The 22,481-nt window shown below is 38.4% G+C and overlaps 1 protein-coding gene across 1 annotated transcript; it reads left to right on the top strand.

Moving 5' to 3' along the window:
- The first annotated feature begins 4,645 nt into the window (after positions 1 to 4,645).
- On the top strand, positions 4,646 to 21,074 carry ANXA1 (annexin A1). The gene is made up of 13 exons (XM_084278130.1): positions 4,646 to 4,673; positions 7,506 to 7,584; positions 9,714 to 9,807; positions 10,574 to 10,668; positions 12,853 to 12,966; positions 13,547 to 13,637; positions 14,617 to 14,696; positions 15,451 to 15,507; positions 16,434 to 16,527; positions 17,142 to 17,237; positions 18,201 to 18,259; positions 19,173 to 19,295; positions 20,699 to 21,074. Exons 2-13 carry the CDS (start codon positions 7,519 to 7,521, stop codon positions 20,756 to 20,758), a joined length of 1,029 nt encoding a protein of 342 aa, XP_084134256.1. The 5' UTR covers positions 4,646 to 4,673; positions 7,506 to 7,518; the 3' UTR covers positions 20,759 to 21,074.
- Positions 21,075 to 22,481: the final 1,407 nt, after the last annotated feature.

Here is a 22,481-nt window from a genome sequence, read left to right as displayed (position 1 = left end):
TCTCTCAAAGTTTGCCCCATGGCTAAGTAGCCAAACCCCTGGCTATGGCACCATTGACTGGCCCATTCAAACCTGTTCACTTTGACTGGGAGGAATGATAAGTTGCCCATGCTCCAGTGTCCCTTACTCTGGCAGGGCTCTACAGTGTTTCTTATTACTTCTCATACTGCCCCTGGCTGTATCATTGGCAACCACTTGAAACAGGAGCAATGGATAATAGTCACTTAACTGTATGAGGCTTCATAGTCTCTTGGTGCATTGTTGATCTGAGTCCCTGATAAGCACACCTCTCTAGAGAGTGCATCAGGTCAGGACATGGGTGCTTCTCTACCTCTTACAAGAGAGTCACCTACTGCTATCCCCGTGTTGTTTATTCTTAGTTGCACTGGTTGTCACACAGGGTCTGAGGATGTACTATACTTCAGTATGCAGAAGACATTTTTCTGAATAATATACCTGAGACATGCTTCCTAAACTAGGAATTTGTACAGGAATTGCTAAACACATGTTAGTGGAAGAAGTATTGGGTTTGCTGTGGAATGTTGTGGAAGTGTTACTGTCATCAGTAGGACTGTAGTAGCTAATGCAGCAGCATATCTAAATGCTCTTAGAGATAGATAGATAGATAGATAGATAGATAGATAGATAGATAGATAGATAGATAGAGAGATAATCTATATGACTGTCTCTGTTACTTGGAATGTGAGCACAGCTGGTTACCCTGAGGATCCTGGCTATCTAAGAAAATGAAGTAATTTGTTTCTCTTCAATTTTGTAGGACATGGATAAAAACTACCAAGGATAAGTTATGAGGTTGTCCTGGTTTTGGTCAGGATGGAGTTAACTTCATTTGTAGCAGCAGATGGAATGCTGTGTTTCAGAGTTAAAATGGGAGTAGTGCTGATAACACCCTGATGTTGTTAATTGCTGTCAGACAGTCAAGGACTTTCTAAGCTCTTCATGAGAAAGGAGGGGTGAAGCCAGGACAGGTGACCTAACTGACCAAAGAGAGTATTCCACGCCAGTTACGTCCTGCCCAGGATATCGGGGGCTGACGGGAGGAAGGTCGAGGGCGGCTCTGGGACGCACGGTTCTTGGGGGACGGTCGGGTTCCGGGACGGCTCTGGGTGGCACGGCCTGAGTTGTGTGGTTTGGTGAGAAACTGCATTGTGTATCAACAGCTTCATATATTTTTGCTCTAAAGTCCTGTTAGCATTGTTACATTGTATCTTTCTGTTATCTTAGTAAACTATCCTTATCCCAACCCACGGGCCTCTTAGTTTCTTGGGTTTGGGGTTATTTACCCCTTCCTTTTCCCTTCCCTTACCCCTCCCCCGCCCCCCCCCCCCCCCCCCCCTTCCCTTTTCCCTTCTCTTTTCCTTTAAGGAGCAGGCAGCTGCGAGGATCTCGGCTGTCATATCGGCTCTCAGCCGGGGTGAAACCACGACAGAGGTGCAAGAATGAGAGAGGAAGATTGCAGGTTGCTCTGGCTTGCTATCAGATGGCTTAAAATGGATGACTGTCCTGGTGGGAAATAGACAGAGCTCTGTTATGACTTATTGTCTGCCTCAGTACACTGAGGAGCTCCTGCAGGATAATACTGTTTTGTAACAATTCAGTTTGCTAGCATCAATTTTCACTTGAGGTTTATCTCATAGGTAATCTGAGGGTTATTGTAAAATGGTTTTCTTTGGCTGAGTGTGGCTAGATGGGTCCTTTCCCAAACATCCCCAGAATTCTTATTTAAGGCATCACAGGTAGAACAAGCACAGAGGTACAGCAGGGGAGGCATCACCCTCTGATATAGATGTAAGGGTAACTGATCTTTCCCCAAAACTCAAAAAAAATTCCTGAATCATTTTTCTATCCTTTTGTGTAGGATGATTTACTTGGGGAAACTCCATCTGCCCACTCAAGCTGTTATCACCAGCCTCAAGAAAAATATTCAGCAAGGCCAAATCTGGCAGCTTACCAAAGTGACTATTTTTCTTTTCTATTTTTACTGAACATTTTGATTGCTCCCAGCAGCAACTGTATTCCATACTACATTGACTACTGTATCAAAATAGTGATACCAGCAGTAATTGAGAGATGTCACATTAAGTACAAAAGTAAGGAAAATTTCTTCTTTTAATGTAATTTGTACCAGTAACTGCATGCTTTACCACTTCTGAATAAACAATACTGGGTCAAAAATAAACAATGCACAAACTGTTACAAATTTGTAAAACAAATTATGGAGTTACAACTAAAAAATTAGCAATAAGCACTGAAGCTCCATCCAACTAAATAGGATTTTTAAAGTGCATTTTGTACAGTAAAGGTCTCTAGTTCAGATGGTGACTCACTCCAGCTTCAGGAAGACGATGAGTCAACATCTCCTCGCCCACTAAGAAAGCGGAAAAGCTAATGCAAACAGCTTCTGCAATGAGTTGCAGCACAATGCCTTCATGTCAGATCACTCTGAAAGTAGAAGCACAGGACTGAAAGACAATACAATTTAAAAAAAGAAAAAAGAGAGAGAGACGAAAAGCTACTATGATGAAAATGGGATAACAGTCCAGTTATTGAGAAAGCATATTAGAAAGTTGACATGTCTTTCCAAATACTTGTAACACGCTAATTCCTACCCTAATATCCCCACAGTAAATGCTGTTGTGCTATTTTCCTTAACGAGAAAATGACAGAAACTTATAAAGATGCTCTGAGCTTGTTGTAACCAAGCTTTCTAGGTTATTTCAGTACTTCAAAAGACTCAACTGGGCACACACCACCAGGGAAATGCACAGATTTCCAACTTTACAGTATAAATTGCTTATAATTAACCCTGAACATTAATAGAAAAAGGAAACAGTCCCAGAAAAAGAGCATGAACAGAGATTTTAGCCAACATCTGACACCAGTGAAAAAAGACTGGTAGTGTTGAACTGATGTGGAGAAGGTCAGGAGGGTAGAAGGAATCTGAACTTCACACCGTAATTAAATAAACAAAACAAGAGACAACACAACAGCTTGTTCACAGTATTGCTGTCAAGTGGTAGCCACCTTCAACTTTTTACTTAAATATCTGAAATACCTTTGTCAAATAATATGGGAGATCTGCAGAAAAAAATGAAAGTGCAACACGCTGGGGAAAATTGCTATCAGAGGTTTGGGGGAGCAGGGGACTTCCCGGGGCCCAGGACTGACGGGGGTTGTCTCCATGGGTGTTGGTGAGCCCCTCCTGTCCCACCACCTGAGGCAGGAGCAAGGCAGCTGGGAGAGGCCACAGGGGCTAGCCACGGTCCTAGTTATCAGATACCTTCCTGGGGACGGGATAAGACAGGACATCAGCCCAAAGGTTGAGCCCTGCTCAGGTCCTACTCTGGTGTCCCCACTGGGCACTCTTCCCTTGGCCCCATGGGATGGGAACCCTTGGGCTGTGTTGATCCTGAATTGACACCCAGCACCCGCAACCAAACCCTGTTGTGGGGAGACACGTTTAGGGCCCAAAAAGTTTCTACACAGCTGTTTTAAACAGTGGAAGGAGTAGGCAATGCTGGTTTGTGTACACAATAACATGTTATCTTGAAGGAATTTGCAAGTATTCCCTCTAATGCTACCCAGCAGTTTGCTCTGCTTTCTCCTCTTTCTACTGATTGCGACACTTGGGTTTCAAGGCAGACCACATTTCCTTTATGTTCATGAGAGGCAGATTGGCCACACTTCCTCATGCTGGAGGTACCAGCATGTTGCAGCACCTCGAGGTCGTCAGAAAGCAGAAAGACAGCTGCTGGGAGGCCAATCTGATAATTGCAAATGCTTCTGGTGCAGGACATGTTATTTCTTCACCTGGCATCACATTCTGGGCCAATCTGAGGTGTTAGTGATTTGCCATGTGGTGCTGTGCTAGATGTGCTCTGGTGAGGAAGTGATTGCAGAAGACTGCTTCCAGCAGGCTGGCGAAATCCTTCATCGTGTGTGAACCACTCTCACTTTGAACTTCAGCGTTTAATCTCAACATTTCAATCTCTTTCTAATAATAAAGGTGCCAGTTACTGCTTTGCCATTAAGCCTGACAGTTTGCAAGTGTTTGCTTAACAAACAAACAAACAAATAAATATATTTAGAGTTTTAGACATACTCCCCGACAGCTAGACAATTTTTGCCATGGGCTTCTGTGCAGAAGAGGCAGAACCAATGTCCACCAGAACTCAGTGAAGTGTGGTGGAAGGTGCATCAACTTTTTGTTTTTCTCTCAAAGTTTCACTGAGCAAAGATATACCTTATTGTAATCACTTTGAAGTAATATATCACATGTCAAAATGTGAAAGGATTACCTCAAATTTTTTTACCAGACATTTTGATCTCTGAGTCTGGAAAGATTGCTACGGTGAGGGATGTGGCCATGGCAGTGGAGGAGAGCTACCAAGGCCTGCTCATTTGTTGTCTTTCCCCTTCTGAAATCTGCTCCTCCTTTCTCCAGCACATAGTTTTGCAATGACTTTTTTTTGTGTGTGGTTCTCTTTTGGACAGTAGCCAGATTAAGCTGCTGCAGCCAGTTGCTGGGGCTGTGCAAACATGCTGGTTGCTAGGTGGGGTCTCCTGCGCAGTGCTATAAAAGCATTTGAGTTCCCTGTGATCTCTTACTCCTGACTCTGCTGCCCTGAAAAGTAGTAGCTGTGAGGAAGAAGGTAGGTTTTTATAGTTCTTTGATGCTTTCTATAGAACTGAAAAACTATAAACCCACTAAATTTGTCAAGTGACTGGGTGCAATTTTCTGTGGGTTGGATTTCCTGACAAGGGAAAAGAGGGGTGTGGGCAGGAGAAATTCTTCCAGTTTTTAAATGTTTGATGTGCACAGAAGGGATTGGACAATTACTGCTTTTTTTGTTGTTGTTGTTTTTTTTTTTTGTGGGTTTTTTTATGCATGTAAGGAATTGGGAGGAAAAAAGTTGAAAAGATTAAAACACAACTTATTTGGGATTGACTGTTTCCTGTGCTTTCTCTTTGCCTGTGTAGTAGGCTGATGTAGGAATCTGCAGTAGAACTGGAATTGCTGGAAAACAATGTGCTTGGTGTAAAAGCTTTTACAAAAGAAACATCTGTTGGTACTTCAACAACAGTTTGCTGCTTTGAGACTATGATTCTATGACTGTAGAGGGGTCTTTGCTTGTGAAAATGATGAGAGCAAGGCAAAGCAATCTTTTAGAAACATAAAAGCAAACCCTGGTTTTGTGACTAAGAGCTTAGGCAAAACCACATAAGTGAGGGTTGTATCATCTGGAATTCGTTAAGCTAAAACTTTCCACTGATTTTTTCCAAGAATGAGACCATTTTTCCCTCTGATATTTTCACTGACATTCTGTAGACTTTGCCACTGCAAAATTACTGTGTTTAGATGTAAAAACTGTTCTTCTGATAAACTCAAATGACCTTAATTTATATCAAGATCCTGGTAACTAGCATTGGACAGTAACCAGACATATCTGATATGGTTCATGATATAGTTAAATAAGCTCAGAGAAATGGTGTTGTTTGACACAGACTGTAGTGTAAAAGTCTAAGTCTTTAAATATTTTCTCAAAACTTAAAAACATTTTTCTATGTCCAGTTCAATGGTGCTTCTGGAGCCAGACAGAAAGCAATATTGCAGCAATTCTGGTGAAGCAACTTTTATGGCTTTTAGTCTGGATGTCTAGATCTCTGATTTTCTGTTCCAGTTGCAATGTTGCTCATGCCAATTTGGAATGATAAAATGCACAGAAATAACAATATTTTTCAAACTGGGGAATTTTAAGATCTTGTTTCTATTTCCTTTCAAATGGAACATCTGCACATTCCAGTTTGGGAAGTGGGACACACAACCCACATTTTATTAAACAGAATAATTCCCAAGTAGCTATTTGGTGTGGTGTAACCAGAAAGAAGTGTCCCAAGAAGTGTATGGTAGTCGCTATACGCTGCTGGTTTTAATCACAACATAACTGTGCTTTTCTGATCCTCAGTAAACAACACGCGTAAAAGTTGATCCATACAACTTATTGAAACCATTGTTTGCCTAGATGAGACTAACTAACAGGGAAATACAGATTTGGAGTCAGTTTCAGTTTTTCTAGCAGCACAGGCAAAGCCTAATTTTATGCCCTCAGGGCTGAGGGAAGGACACAAAACCCAAGTTTTTTTGAGGAAGAAGAAGCATTGGAGAGGGGGCAGAAGGGTGGAGTTGTGCTGGAGGGCTGGAGGAGGGCTATGGGTAGTAGCTACCACTTTGGGGCATCTGAACACGGAATGTTATATTTTCCAGTTTTGCTAAGAGGGAAAGAAGCAGCAAGGGTGTAACTGCACTGCTTGGCCCTAGGTGTGTGTCACTTTAAACAACTGGTCTTTGCTCTTCCCTTGGGACATGGGGTATAAGTAAGGCAAGTGTGTTTGCGGAATGAGCAATATATTTTTTTTATACTCATTTATATGGCATAAATTTTATGATCTGAGCCCCAAGACTGCAAATAACAGCTTGACTCTTCATACTAGATTCAAACAAACTCCAGTTTAGCCAGCAACATTATCTTTCGTTTATCATTTATATGCATGCTTTAAAACCAAAACTTTCCTAGAGTTTGGAAATGTGTTTTGGAAAAAAAAAATAAAACTATATTCAGGAGACAAAAAAATACATTATTTGATGAAACAATTTCTGCCCTTCTTTTTCCCTCACTTTGTCTACTGGCAAACAGAATATTCCCTGCACCTAGAATTGTTATGAAGCAACGTATTAATTCTTTTTGAGTGCTCAAGGTCAAATTGCATCACCGTTGGTCTTTTTTCCTATTCTGCATGGCATCTTGTGGAAAAGCTGGACTGGTTTTCAAGTGGCAAAAAGGAGAAATTACTTATTTTTCGTGTAAATGGGCAATGTTCTATTCTTTTGTAGAAATTGAAGGAAATATGTAAGAAATAAGGAATGATGTAGGTGAAATTGATTTTACTCGTCTTCCTTGGGAAAGGTTTAGTTGAGGAAAGTACATGAGAATATTTTTAAGAAAGGAATATCTTTTGTCTTAACACATGACTTCTCTACCCTCAGTAAGTGATCAGTTAAAAATACTTGTTTACAGCTGAATTTGAATAGAATCAAGTATTTGGTAACCTAAACAGGTGTGGCTGGTACTTGTGGGGAAAACAGACTTGAATTTGTTTCTGGTAATTTCCCTGTGTAAGTCAATGCTAATGTTTAAGTGTCACCATGGTAAATAAGCAAATAGTCCAACTAACTTACTGTTCTATTTCTGATCTAAAACTTCTTGAGCAAGTGATTGTTGAACATTGCATCACCTGCCAAACAAAAGTTAGCTGCTTCTAATAGCACGGGCCAATTACTGCTTGGTAAACTAACCCCTACATATCATAGTTCAAGCAAAAAGATTTTGAGAGTAGAAAATCGGAAGTTGAACAGGGTGAAAATGCTGAAAAACCGTTTGTAACTCAATGAGAGATGATTTGTAACTTGATGCATCTCTTCACAGATACTCTGTCAACATGTGTATGGTAAACGAATTTCTGAAACAGGCATGGTTCATGGATAACCAGGAGCAGGAATGCATTGTAAGTATTATCACCTTTTGAACATCATGTTTATTTTCAAATACTTTTAGAAGTGATTTAAAGGCATAAGTCACCAAATATTTTTCATATACTCAAAGGGAGGAAAAGCAATGACAAAACTCCAGCTGGTTAGAACTGGAACCCAATTTTATTGCATTTTGTAATCTTATATCTAGTAGTGTAGTAAGTCTGCTATCAGATGAAAAAAATACTCTTATTAGCACATATCAGTCTAGTTACCGATTCCAAGGCAATTCCAGTTACTGGAATTAAATTGTAATTTCCTGTGGCCAATCACTAATTCACTCAAGTCCTTTAAAGTAGTAATATGATGCACAACTGTGTGAATGTGTAGGAACGTGTTCAGATCATGTACATGGGAAAAACCGGGACTCTTTGTCTGCGGTACAGGAAGCTGTGAGTTGAAGCCCAGGAATGTAATAAGGAACTAAAGTCACTAGTATATGTGGTAGTTGTTCTGTCGTAGGTTGTGCTTACAGTGAAAAAAGTCACAGTATGTAATAAAACACCTCAGATAATCAGTACTGATTAGAAGGGAGGTTTATGGTGGTGGTAAGTCAAGAGTTACAGCACTAGGATGATATGGAGAGTTTTTAATAATGAAGTTAAGATGCTGAAATGACTGCCAACAAAGGTTAAAGTGGCACGTCGGGAAGTCACAGGAGAACCCAAAAGAACTGAGTGAACTTCCAACTTGAAAATCCTTACATGTAAGGAGGGGAATTTCAGTAAATAAAGTTTTCTGCTCTAGATCTTTGTGGATTTTGTAATGTCGACTCCTCAACATCCTGTGCAGAAAGCTTTGGCTCCACTACCCCATCCCCCTTGTACCCCCAGGCTCCTGAGTCATACTGGCTGTGTTGGTTGCAGATGTTTTTTTACTGCTAGTAGGCATGTTTGCCATGGAAACCAGTACACAAGACTAACCTGGGTAACAGGCAACAAAACAGTTCTATTGTATGTTTGCTTAACACACAAGTCACAGTGATTTTTTTTCTAAAGTATGCAAGACACTGCTTTACATATGCTGTTCCTCTGCTGTCATACAACTCCTAGTGATATAATTGTGTAGGGAGCTGACTATATTTAATGAGACATTAAAAGTGTACAAAACACAGTATGGAATACTGTATGTAAAGCAAATATCCCTAAGACCTTGTCACTTGTGCTATTTAACTTTAGTGGCAAAGGATCTAAAAAATTAAAATAGTGACTTCTTGAAACAGGAAGAAGATAAGTGATTCTGAAAAAGTTTATCTAAACCTTTGTGTGGTTTTCCTTTTTGGTCTTTCTTTTTTCTTTTTTTTTTTGTTTTTTTTTTTTAATAAAGAAACCTCACCACATATCCTAAAAAGGAGAATTTTATATAAGTATTTCATCCAAGAATCTTGGGGCATTTTATAACTTCTGTAGAACATAACATCATGTATAAGATTGATTAGGCAGTGCTGTTGGGTTGTAGGCCCTACCAGTAACTTGATTTGCCTTATTGCTGATTCAAGGCAAACCACGTAATCTGTCATGTAGTGGAATTCATCATCCCTGTTTATTCCCAGACCACTTTAGATATTGATGAGGGAGTGTCCATCCAGGAGTGTTTTCACCAAAGCCTGTCAGTAGAGACAATGTGGACTATGTCTCAGGTTTCAAAGAAGTTGGGTAACAGTTTGTTCCTCCTGGGGATAGACTTAAACTGTTCTCCAAGATGGTGCATGCAAGGAGTGCGTGTAGCCTTGAATATGAGTCAGCTGAGGAGTCATTAAGTGATGCACAGTCAGTTTGCTTAAGATGAGCAAGAAAATTAGAAGCACTTTACTAGCAGTGACTGTAGGATTTAATTGTAGCTTTAGAGCCTTTAAAATTTGGACATAATTGCGTAATTTGACAGTTAAAATATATTGTAGAACGCAACTTACTTTGGGAAATAGGTCTTCAGGTGCCTAAAACAATATATGAAGTACTTTCTGTCCAGTATAAGAGGTGTGAAAGAAACAAATCCAATGCATAACAATTACTGAGTCTGTTTAATTCTCTATGTATCTTCCTTGATAGTCCTATAATATTCTTTGGAATGAGCAATATTTTAAATTATTTTTTTACTTCTGTAGAAAAGTTCAAAAGGTGGACCTGTAGTACAGACATACCCTAACTTCGATCCATCTGCTGATGTTATTGCTTTGGACAAAGCTATTACTGTAAAGGGTAAGAGGAGTAATTATTTAATCTGCTACATTAGGAATCAATCTTAGGAAATTTTGAGACTGAATAAAATTTCAGAGTGAGAGGCAATGGCAAGCATGCGAAGTGAATCTGCTTTTAGAAGCTTGGTAACATATTAAATTATGACACTTACTAAAGAATCTCAACTCTCTGATATCTTGAAGTATTAAAATTTCAGACTTTATTACATTAAATTTATAGAATTTGTTGAAGGAAAGTTTGTAACAATTTAATTTCTAGAGAATCAAAAATATTACAGTATACCATACCAATACTTTTTGATTTGATTTCCATAAAATGCCTGCAATAGGCAGAGAATATGCGGATAGTGTGTATCTTTCTATTGCCGGTCTCTTTTTTAATGAATTCCACATTTGGTAATTTACGTGTACTTTGAAATTTTTCAATTTGACTTACTGAGGTTAAATGAGTATGCTCTCATAATTGTTTTTTTTTAGTTATTCTGAAGTGTAAGTTCTGCACTCAGAACACTTAAAACTTACTATATGAAATTGTAGAAACACAGGCTTCTGTGTTCTATGGGAATCCATTGCATTTCTTCATTATGCCACTAATTGTAAGCCAGCAGATGAATAGTTTTTCCTATGGTTAAATTTCAGTGTGTCAAGAAATCAAAACCAATGTAAAACAAATAATGAATTTTAAAAATTATTATTTTCTGAAATGATGCACTAGAGACTGCAATAATATTTTCAGTATATTAAACATATTGTTTGGTGACTCATAGGTGTGGATGAAGCCACCATCATTGACATCCTGACTAAGAGAACAAATGCTCAGCGTCAGCAGATCAAGGCTGCCTATCAACAGGCTAAAGGAAAGGTAAAGTCTGTTCAAGCCAAGCTTAAATTTATAAACAGAGTAACAGAGTATTCATGTTGCCCCTTGCTCAACTGGTAAATGCAGTGTTAACTTCAATAGAACAAAAATTTACAGTCTTCTGCCTTCTGTAGTTTTGGAAACCATGACAGAATGATAATACCTTGCAACTATATGGCAAGTGCTGACCAAGTGTTTGGATACGGTGTCGAGGGGGGTAATGTTCTTCTGCCTCTGAGCAGTAAAAGTGCTTGTCCCTGGAACTGACAAGCTTGGAAATACTGCAGTTTTCTGGAAGAGGTTTTAATTGCTCTTTTCTCTGTAGCAAACTTTCTCCAGTTATAACTGTAACTCCAAACTGACATTACAATTGCACACTTGGCATACCAGAGATATGGAGGATTCGCTTTCTGGAAAGTGATTCCTTTAAATTTTTTGCTTTAGGGCAAAAGTGGAACTTTTAAGGCCCAACTTAAATAATAAGTGTAAGATCTCATTTTAGCGTAAGTTTAATTTTCCTGTTCAGGAAACCTCACTTGTGGTTTTCACAGCTCTCTTTCAGAGGAAGCCTCAGCCTTGCAATTGTACGTTTTAAGGACCTAAATTAAAATGTAACTTCAGAGACACACAGAGACTAATGCTGTTAGATTATTAGATACTCTGGTCCCTTGCACATCATCAAAAGCAGAACCAAACCAACTATGGATATAATGCTTGCTTCTGCAATAATCACATTGATTTAGGTATCCTGACACAGCAGTTTGACGTTTGCATGCTTACACCCACAACCTTGACATGTATTTGGTTAAGAATAGGGCTATAACTTTAAATATAACAAAATGAGTGCTGAGCATTTCCAGATAAGAGGCAGGATAAATCAAGTTTTCTTTTTTTTTAACTTAAATTTAGGCCAAATTAGATTGCAATACAAATTTTAACTTCAGTACTTGGAGTTTTCTTTGGGGTGATATTACAGTTTTAATAACCATATTAGAGTTTTCACTGTAAATTCTGTACATTTTATGCAATAAATGGATGAATTAAAATGTTACCCAGGTAAGCAACTCAGTCATAATTATAGCAGCAGTATAGTATTATTTGCTTTTAAAAATCCAACAGACTATTTTGAGTCTTCCGATGCTGTAGCTTGCCAATATCATGAATGGAGTTTACCTCACTTGTAAGAGAGAAGCAAAAAAATACTTTATTCATATAAAGCAGTGAATTAACACAAAATGATGGTGAATGTGACAGTGGTTTAACCGATTCAATGGCAAGGTACACTTGTTTATTTACTCCATAGTCGACGAGGTCAGACAGAACTGTCAGGGAGACCCTCATGTAGTCATGAAGTGTAGAAAAGACTCCATTGCTCTCTAAATTACATCTCAGAAAGGAGTCTAGATGCTGCTGGATCCAATTCTAGTCCCAGACTTGGCCAATGGTTTATGTCTAAAGGATTATATACATGCAAACAATCCTTTTTATCTCTAAGCTAAGATTTCAAAGTTCATCATGCTATTTGTTAGTCACTTCACAAGGATCTTCTGTGGCAAGGAGTCTCAACCTCAAGAAGTAAACTTGAGAAGTGGCCCTACTGAAGGGGATAACCTGTCATGCAGCTTTATGCTGTGCAGGAGATCTCTCAGGCTGCTCACTATTTATGGGGTTAAAAAGATTGACTCATAGTCATATTTGAATGCCGACCACAGATGTTTGTTTTTTCTAAACGTGACTTGAGATGGACATTAAGCAGCAGTGGTTAGTTGGCACACTGTCCCTTGTCACGTTGCTCCTTGTGTGTTGTGTTGTTATCTGTCTGCCCCAAATACACTGTGAGTCGGGTACTGTTGTCATGACCAGTGGTGGTTATCACTTGAGCAGAGTTACAGGAAATAAAGGTCAGGTTGGGGGTGAGGGGTGCAGAGCACATGAGCACAGGTGAATATGGCTGAACTGCAATGTATGAAAGCACTCTGGAATAATTACTGAAGGAAACCTGACATTTGGATTAACATAAAGGTGATGAATTAAAAATTTCAACTAGGGCTTTACAATTCTTTTTAATAGCTAAAGGAATGATGTTGAATAACATTTATCCAAGATGAGACAATTTTTGTACTGTAGCTGAACAACAGCTTTTTACCATTCACTAGCTTAGTGAGTTTCTTATTCTTCCTGTCACAGAGTCTGGAAGAAGCATTGAAAAAGGTTCTGAAAAGCCACCTGGAAGATGTTGTTGTGGCTCTGCTCAAAACTCCAGCTCAGTTTGATGCTGAAGAATTAAGAGCCTCTATGAAGGTAAGGCAAAAGCTTCTGAGAAGAACTTTCCCCCAAAGCATAAATATCTACTCAGGCCTGTAAGTGACACTGGACTTCCATTTCAAAGCCTTTGTATTGTCTTCATTTTAACCTAATTTTCTAAAATAAATCTGTACTGTTAATCCAGGTTCTGAAAACAAGACCCAGAAATCTCTGCTGAATTTCAGGGGTGGAAGAGACTATCTACAATTGTTGTTTTTTCTGCCTTCTGAAAATCGGTTGCTGACATAGTGGTAGAAATCAATGGTATTTACCTATGTGTTTACATAAGAGAAAACAAAAAGGGATGAGCTATTTTTCTTCATAAATTTTACATTTCTATCTTTTATGTACACTTCTTGGTCCGTTTAGTGTTTCTTTTGGGTACCATGATATTAAATATGATAAAAAGTTTGTTCCAGAAGAGCTGAAATAATACTTTATGGAAGCATGACATTCTGAATTTTTTTTCTGTTCAATATGTGACCTTCAAAGATTTCCATGTTATTTCTGCACTTCTAAATTTTAAGGGGTTTTTTGTATCAAATAGTATTTCTAAAAATTCAACTGTTTTTATCAGGGGCTTGGAACTGATGAAGATACCTTAATTGAGATTCTGGCCTCAAGAAACAACAGAGAGATCAGAGAAGCAAGCAGATACTACAAAGAAGGTAATTAAGAACAAGAAAAAGTATTAATGATACTTCTTTATAGGCACATTACAATCACAGCCCTATTTCTCAATATGAGGAACTGAGATGATATTGTAGGAGGCAAGTGAAGTGTCACATAAGATGGAAAGAGTTGCAGGGGAGGGAGATCATAATGTCTTTTTTTCTGGCTTATGTAGATTCCAGTACAGAAGGTAAAGGCACATCATCATCACCACCACCAGAACTGCAGATGGCTAATGGAATGGCCTGTAAGCCTAGGTGCTCTGTAGGATGCAGGCCAAAACCCAACTGCTTTTCTTCTCTTGTATTGAAGCCTTGTCTGACCTCTTATGTTCAACCTAGTCTGGGAAAAAAAGCTTATCGAGTTAGCATCACAAATAATGGTAGGAGTAACCAGGAACAATCTTTGAAGAGATGCCTAAAACATAATGTGGTATCTTACATAGATGTAGAGTTTGTGTCAGTCAATCAGCATTTTCCATTGAAGTCATGTTTTCTGAGATTGTGGGTTAACTTTTCCAAGAGCTTTTCATTCAGTTAGATGCCCAAATCAATAGTTTCAGAAGAGTTTTCTGATTGAGTCACATAAGAACAACCAGAAATAAAAATGAAAAATGGCTGAGAAAAGGCTTAGGTTTCAAGATTTTTACTGTGCTTCAGAAGCAAAAACCCAAGACAGTGTCACCCTCATGACTTTAGAGAAGGACTTTTTCATTAGATTTTGGGTTTAGCCTCCATTTCCACAGCACGCCTCAAAGATTAGAGGACATGTTATGAATTTACCCCTTCTCTCCAAGCTAAATGAGAGAAAGTAAGAAAACTACATTTCTAGTGGTCATATTTAAGCGATAAATTAAGAAAAGGCTGAAAAAATAATGGAATCATAAAAAATTTTGGTTTAGAAGGAACCTTCAAAAATCATTTAGGCAACCTAGTTCATAAATTTAAAACAAACTATGCATCCTTTTAATTTCAGTGCTGAAGAGAGATCTGACTCAAGACATTATCTCTGACACATCTGGAGACTTTCAGAAAGCTTTGGTTGCTCTAGCCAAGGTAAGTTGTGCATCAGCATTTTGAGTGACACTACCTATGATTACAAAAAATTTTTCCAAGACTATTTTAGAGGACATCTTAGAATAAATGGAATTATTCTTAAACAAGCTATAATGTGATTTCATCTCAAATGTATTTTAAGAAACACTAGGTAATGTCATGTCAATTGACTAGAAATAGAAAAGTAAATGCTTACAATTAGAAAAACAAATGTTCTGGCTTGCTGTTGAGATATATTTCTAGTAGTTAGATAGTGGGACAGGGGGTAGGGAGTTAACAAGTGGACAAAGTGTTTTGTAAATTTTGTTTGTAAGCAGATTATTTTAAACACTGGAGCTCATCAATTAAAATACCCTCTTAGAACGAATAAATATTTGATTCCGTGATTGTTGAGTAAATGTATATGAACCTTATACAGGCACATGGGATGAATTGATTTGAATTTCAGTTTCTGGTTGCAAACCAACATGGTCTATGAATTGTCATCAGGGAGCAAATCACAGATTCCAAGCCTGTAACTTCGTATTAAGAAACAATATTTCCTACAGATGAAAAACTTCAGAAATAAGTTAATGACAGCCCTAGAAATGTGAGCTCTAATGGATGAACAAATACAACAGCTTTATTCACAGAATGGTTGACTATCTGCAATTATTAAGTTACATGTGAGAATGGTAGGGTAGAACTCTAAAATACTGACTTTTGGTGAACTGAATGGCTGTGAGTACCAGTGAATTTTTGTTTATTTTTATAGGCTGACCGATGTGAAGAGTCTCATGTGAATGATGAGCTTGCTGACAACGATGCCAGGGTAAGATCATGCTTTTCACTCTGTAGAACTTTTTCATCTAACTTGCAGTTATTAACTTGTCTGTGAATGTGGTACCTGAACCTTGCACATTGCATACCGAATAGGTTTATATGTTATGTATCAGTCTTTTCTGAGGGGATACTGTTTTACAAGTGTATGTAAGTATTGCTATCTGAAGGAAATGAAATCTCTATGGTAATCTCTAGCTTTAAAAACATTTCTATAAGACGTTTTCTAGTTCATAGAAAGGATGCAGACCATTTGAAGTATAGGTCAACTATTGGAGAAATTAGACTGTGTTCTTTCTGTTTAGAGGGCCAAAGATGTGCTCAAATAGATGCAGAACCATCTACGTTACCTTGACGCGTGTGAGCCTTTCAGTATATTAACTATAGCTATTGCCTTACAGTGATGAACCTTTCAAGATTATTGGGTAAACCTCGCAGACATTTTTTGAATAATTACAATACAAGCAACTGATCTTTCCATTATTTCTTCCATCCTGACCATTTTTTAAAATCTTGGTAACCCTTAGCAGTCTTTTCTGAGTTTTCATGTAAAAATCTTATATATCAGTCTTACAATTTAAATGTAGATCGAGTTTAAATTTATTTATTTTTTTAAATGCAGCTAAGAAAAAAACATTGAGCAGTACTGTTTTTGTTCTTGGCACATAAGGAGTTTAGCTTTGTCACCAGCCCTTGATATAAAAGTGCATAATGTTGTCTAGGTAGTAGTATGACATAAGTGTAGTATGAAATATTACTTGATAAAGCTAGTGTTTGAGGTTGTATAGAGCTTTCTTATGGATTATGTCAGCGACTAGAGCTCATTACTGACAAGCAATGACTGGTTGCCTTGGAAATAGAGTATTTGGGATTTACTGTACTGAAGTTCATTTTACTACTTTCTTTTCTTTGTGACAGGCCTTGTATGAAGCAGGAGAGAAAAGGAAAGGAACAGATATTAATGTGTTTGTTACTGTTCTTACGGCAAGAAGCTACCCACATCTCCGGAGGGGTAGGTTGGATGAAATTTTGTGCTTCAGAGGAACTGTATTTTGAACATGGCCTGCTCATGAACTCAGAGAAGATACAGGTTATAAAAATGTGACTCTGACTCTAGACTTCTGTAAAGGTCTTTGTAACTGGACACATGCTTGCTGATTAAGGGTGCACTTGACAGCTTGGCTGTTCTTTCCATGCTAGTGATAAGCAATGTAACTTAGGTTTGTAACAAAACTATTACCATCAAATCTCACATGGCCAGTAGTGATCACAAGGGCAAAGGATCAATGTGGCAAGGGTTATGAATGATCTTGCTCTTTCAACAGTTTGCCCTGGGTAGAGCGATATCACCTAATGTCACAGGCTCCAATGAAGTCATTGACCACCTCTATCCCTACCAAGGGGAGACAAGCCCTACCATCCTAACAAAGTCCCCATTCCTTATGCTGACTCCACCAGTCCATGCAGTAACACTGCACTTTATACTGTGCTGGCTGAAGAAAATGAGAAATATGTCTTACAATCTGTGTTCACCACTCCAACAGTGAGGGCAGAATAGGGCAGAGGCAATGCAGGGAGAATACTGTATTTTTATCACTATTCACTGAGTTTTCTTCCCTTATTTAGTTTTTCAGAAGTACACCAAATACAGCAAGCATGACATGAACAAAGTTCTGGATTTGGAGCTGAAAGGTGATATTGAGAACTGCCTGACTGCCCTTGGTAAGTAGTTCTGCAGGTTGTAACCTAATATATATACTCATCATAGAAACCCTACTTTTTACTTCTATCATACTTACAAATTTAGTCCAAACCTGGTCATTTAATTGAGTAATTTGAAGTCAGTTCAAGTTAATGAATGAGTGAAAAATGCTTCTCCTAATAGGTAGAAAGATCATTTAAGGAGAACATATATGACATCAAGGTAGGAATAATCTTTACAGGAATTCAATAAGCCTAAAAGAGTTGTCAGAACAGGCACGATATGTATTAAAAATCCAATAGTTCTGAAATTGTCTTCAACCCCCCCCCCAAAAAAAAAACCCACAGTCAATTTATTTTTTTTCCAAATACATTTGCAATACACAGTTATTAAAAAGATAGCAAATTTCTGCAGTTTTCTTCAAGAAAATATTCTTACATGTTTTGTGGTAAAGGTTTATCTTAAGACCCTTACCATAACTGTTCCTCATGAACAATAAGGTGATGAAGTGACTCAGTGTACTGGGAATGGAATCAGAAGCCAGATACACATCTTGTTCTCAGCCTTTGTATCACAGTCAAGAGTACTTTGGATAAAAAAAATGAGTCCTATCAGATCTCTCTTAACATCAGAAATGGAAGGCATAATCTCCAGAAGTGGCAGATCATAACCTCCAGCTCTGCTGTGGGAGACAGAAATGCTTTCACATTTTTCTTTTTGGGAACTGCAACTTCTTAGTTTTACAGCAGTGAACTAGGAAGTGCAGAACTATTGTCCCATGACTGAATTGGTTTCTAAATAGACAGAGGATAGGAATTACTGCTTCTCCTATATTTTGAGGTCAGGTAACAAAGAACTCGATAAATAGGATATGCTGGCGGGAACACTGAGACTGCTTTTAGGTGTTTTCTTTCCAAACTTTTGCCTTTTGTAATTTGTTACATGTGTAACAGATGTGACCTTATCTCATTGTTTCATTACAGTGAAGTGTGCCACAAGCAAGCCGGCTTTCTTTGCTGAAAAGCTTCACTATGCAATGAAGGTAACCTAAAGAAAGAACTTCTCTTGGTAAACATGAGATGTTTTGAAAACTGAAAAATAACGAATAAGGTAGAGCTCTCTAAGCCCTTTGTGTGATAAAAAAGGACCGAAGAAGGAAATAAAATGTATTTCCGTGTTCTTTTCTTTGAAACCTCTGAGTGTTTTTTCATAGGAGGAGCTGTTGGTTTGCTATGGTATATCAGGAAGGCACTTGTCCACCTATATACATGTTTTACCCTAAACAGTGAGAGAAAGCTAACTGGAACTTTCCTTATTTATGGAACTGCAAAAAATATTAGTGAAAAGTAAACAGTAAAGCAATCGAAGATCTGGACAAGAATCTTGTAGAAGGTCCACATCCTTGACAAGTCATCCATACTTGTTCTGGCAAACTTGGAATCTGAGTTGAGATCCTGAAAGAGTCTAGTTATACATGCATTTTGATAAGTCCCATGAATTTGATATATATGTGAAAAATTGAGTGGATTGCTATGAAAATACAGCTTATTTTGCTCTTAAAAATTACTATAAAAGGCAGTGAAGTCTAAGTTGCCTGGTGTCTATCAAGTGCAGTGAAGGACATATATTTTTACCGATATTTGCATATTTATATATGTGCAAAAAAGAGATGCATAAAAAAGTAAGTCAGACTTAGACTGAATTTGGTGGGCATCTGGCCTCCAGCCAGGGTTAAACCATGACAGGGTGGTATCCTGGCAGAAGTGAATTCTGCTCACTGGGAACAAAAGGGGAATATGAGAGGACCCTCTCATGAGAGATGTGGAGGTGTTAAAGAAATAGGGTTTAGCCTCTGTACATCCACACAGAAATGTGATGGAATAACACAGAGAACCTTGATTTAAGATATAGCAGTGACTTAAGTAGCATTTTAAATTTTTTTTTCCTTTTAACAGGGCTCTGGGACACGTCACAAAGACCTCATCAGAATCATGGTTTCACGCCATGAAGTGGATATGAATGAAATCAAAGGCTTTTACCAGAAGCTGTATGGCATTTCACTCCGCCAGGCCATTATGGTAGGTTTTTTTTCTGGTGACATATGAAACGCAAAGTAGAGAAATGAGTTTGGGAGTTCAGGAAGCATTTTTTAACTCTTCTGCTCTTCAGTCAACAATTCGTCCTGAGTAACTCGCCGTAGCTAATTAACTGATGTTCCAAAATGATCCACATGCTGGTGGGGTTATTTAATTTTCTGGAGCAATGTTTTTTTGTCACAAAAGATACAGCAATTTATTATGAGTGGTACATGCCTCAGGATATCACCTTACAGTACAAGCCAAGAGCTGAATGGAGACTACAGCATCCCTGAGATTCTGTGCTTGGGCAGACATAAAGTACATTGGCAGGAAAGTGGAGATGGTTGCACTGACAGCACGTGGGGAAATATTTGATGCAACTGGCTATTGGTTTTATTTTTAACATTTGAGGTACCCTGAAATTTATTTGACCTGCTTTCCAGGTGACTTAAGTAAAAATATTTTCTTAAGGGGGACAGAACACCCAATGTATTTTCCAGAAAACTTACAACAGTGAAGGACTTGGAGAAAGCTAACCTTGAAAAGCAGCTTTGTGTAGGCCAGTAGACAACACTAAAAAACAAGAAAGAAAAAATGATTGTATTAGAAACATACTCCCTACACATATCAAAATGCAATTTTGATTTTTATTGGTGTCTGCAACTTTTTAAATTAGATGCCAATTAGATGCTTCCATCAAGAGTGATTTGTAATGTGATATGTGTGGTCTGCAGTTTGACATGTAATTGTCTTACCTCATTGTGTTCCAAAGTGGTGATTGTGTCCAAACGATTCAAGGCATAGTTTGGCTACACTAACCTATTCATATATCTCTGCAAAGTAGATTAAAATTTGAGAAAACATAGCATGTAATAATTACAGCACATATTACCCATTTTTAAGTGCACTTGGTGCGTTTTACTCATTTTTTTCCAAACTGAATAAGTGACCCTATAGTGAATTGTCTATCACTGAACTATTAGCCTGTGTTTGAGATAATCTTATGTACAATGTGTGTAGCATATTGATAAATGTTGGATATTACTGGTTAAGCAATGCATTTTCAGTTTTTCTGGAGAAGAAAAGCTTAAGGTCTTGGGTAGATTAAAATCTTCTGTGCCTTTCTTATTTATGCCAGGAGACCTCCTAGAACTTTTATTGGCCTTGTCTACCTCTGCTCCACTCTGGAAATGCCTAGGTTTATTTCTAGGTCATACAAATAACTTCAGTGAGGGCACTAATTTCAAGCTCAGTCTGTGGCTAACATGTATGTGTTATCCAGTGATTAATGTATTAAGGTGAAGGATTGATATTTGGTACATGCATATTTAATGTTTACTGAATTACTTTTCACTTGAGACAGTTAACCTAACAATTGTCTTATTTTCTGCTTAAACTGACAGGATGAACTCAAAGGGGATTATGAAAATATCCTGGTGGCTCTGTGTGGAAGGGATAACTGAGTATCTTACTCCTGCAATGGACTCAAGTCCTATTACTGAAGGTCTTTATATTTACCTCATCTGTTTATATAAAACACAGTGAGGTTTCTCTGGAATGGTACTTAGTCCGTATGTGTTATATCAAAAACCTGTAACCTGAAATGTATTTTTTCAGTATCTTTATTCTGAATGGCATTAATATATCTTATGCCGTTATTTATCTGAAGTTGAAAAATGCCCACAAGTTTCTACTTGCTTGATTAACCATGAAAAACATGAAGTTTTCATGTATGCATAGCAAATAATCTTTTAAAAATAAAATTAACCTGTGTAGAAATTTGACTGTCTTTTATTGCATTTTGGCATTTAGTTTCAAGTTGTCTTTTACAGTGCGTGAGACAAAAATCAGTGAAGAACTTAAAAAATAAAATAAAAAAATGTAGGAATGTCACACAGTATAGCTGATTCTGTACCTTTCAATTTCATTCCAGCTAGGGTTTATGTAAGTCAGATGTAAGAAAAACAGCTGAAGATAACTTATTAAAAATGCCTAAGAATATAAAAAAGCTAACAATATCTCTGTTGTGTGGCTGGAGGCCAGATGCCCACCAAAGTTGCTCTAGCACTCCCCTTTCCAGCGGGACAGAGGAGAAAATATATATTGAGAGGTTTAGGAGTGCAGTGGTCAAGATAAGGGCAGGGAGAGGTCATTCAGTAATTAACTTCACAGGCAAAACAGACTCATCACAGAATGAAAGAACCCAACCAACACACAGCACACAGAGATACAGAACCCATCCCCCCATGCACACACACCCCATCCTCCATCCCCCCACTCCCTTCCCAGAGTTGAATAATGAGAAGTAAAACCAGATACACCTCTCCGGACCTCTCCCTTCTTCCAGACTCAACTTTATTAGTGGTTTCTTTCTCTTCCTCCCCTCCTCACGTGTCACAGGGACAACAGGGATTATCTTTCAGGGGAGAAGGGTTGGTGGGGGGGGTGTTGGTCAGTTCTTCATGAGTTGTTTTCCTTCTTAGTGGGGCGGAAGTTCATGAACTTTTCCAACGTAAGTGTTTTCCCATGGGGCTTCAGCTCTTCACCAACTGCCCCAGCATGGGATGTTTCTATGGCGTGCAGTCATAATTCATCAAATGTCTCTCAGTCTTTCAGGCCCAGACTGCTCCAGTCTGGTCCCCCATGAAGTCACAAGTCCCCCCAGCAAACCTGTTCTCTGGTGTAGGCCTCTCTCTCCCCGGGTTCCAGGACCTACCAGGAGCTTGCTCCAATAGGGGTCACAGCATCTTCCATATGTCTCCACCTGCTCTAGTGTTCTCACTTCCCTTTCTGATGGCAGAAACGAGCTGCTTGCAGTTTTTTCCCCTCTTAAATATATCACAGAGGCTCTATGGCCGTCACTGATGGGCTCGGCCTCTGTCAGCAGCGGGTCCGTCCTTGAGCGCAGCTGGTGTTTACTCTGTTGAGCTTAGGGGAAGCTTCTAGCTGCTTCTTGCAGAAGCCAGTCCTGGAGCCCCAACACCTCCAAAAGAGCCCTGCCGTGCAAAACCACAACAACCTGTTATATTTTGTGCATAGGGAAAAAAAAAAAAAAAAAGAAGAAAAAGATTAAAAAGAAAAAATAGCTCGTGTATGTCTTTTATCTTTTTCTTGATGAGCTGTATTAATTTTTATATTATCACCACAGTGAAAAAAACCCTACTATCATTACCTCTATTTTGAGCA

Source organism: Gallinula chloropus, assembly GCF_964237585.1.
Source record: "Gallinula chloropus genome assembly, chromosome: Z".
In the NCBI taxonomy this organism is placed as follows: Eukaryota; Metazoa; Chordata; class Aves; order Gruiformes; family Rallidae; genus Gallinula; species Gallinula chloropus.
Note: the sequence above shows the minus strand (reverse complement) of the source record. Positions and strands in the feature narration are given on the sequence as shown.

Bases quoted from the DNA above. Each gene is read 5' to 3' on its own strand.
- ANXA1 (XM_084278130.1), top strand. From the start codon at position 7,519: ATGTGTATGGTAAACGAATTTCTGAAACAGGCATGGTTCATGGATAAC. The intron at 16,528-17,141 runs GTAGGTTGGATG...TCCCTTATTTAG, and splicing joins CTACCCACATCTCCGGAGGG to TTTTTCAGAAGTACACCAAA. The intron at 17,238-18,200 runs GTAAGTAGTTCT...GTTTCATTACAG, and splicing joins GAACTGCCTGACTGCCCTTG to TGAAGTGTGCCACAAGCAAG.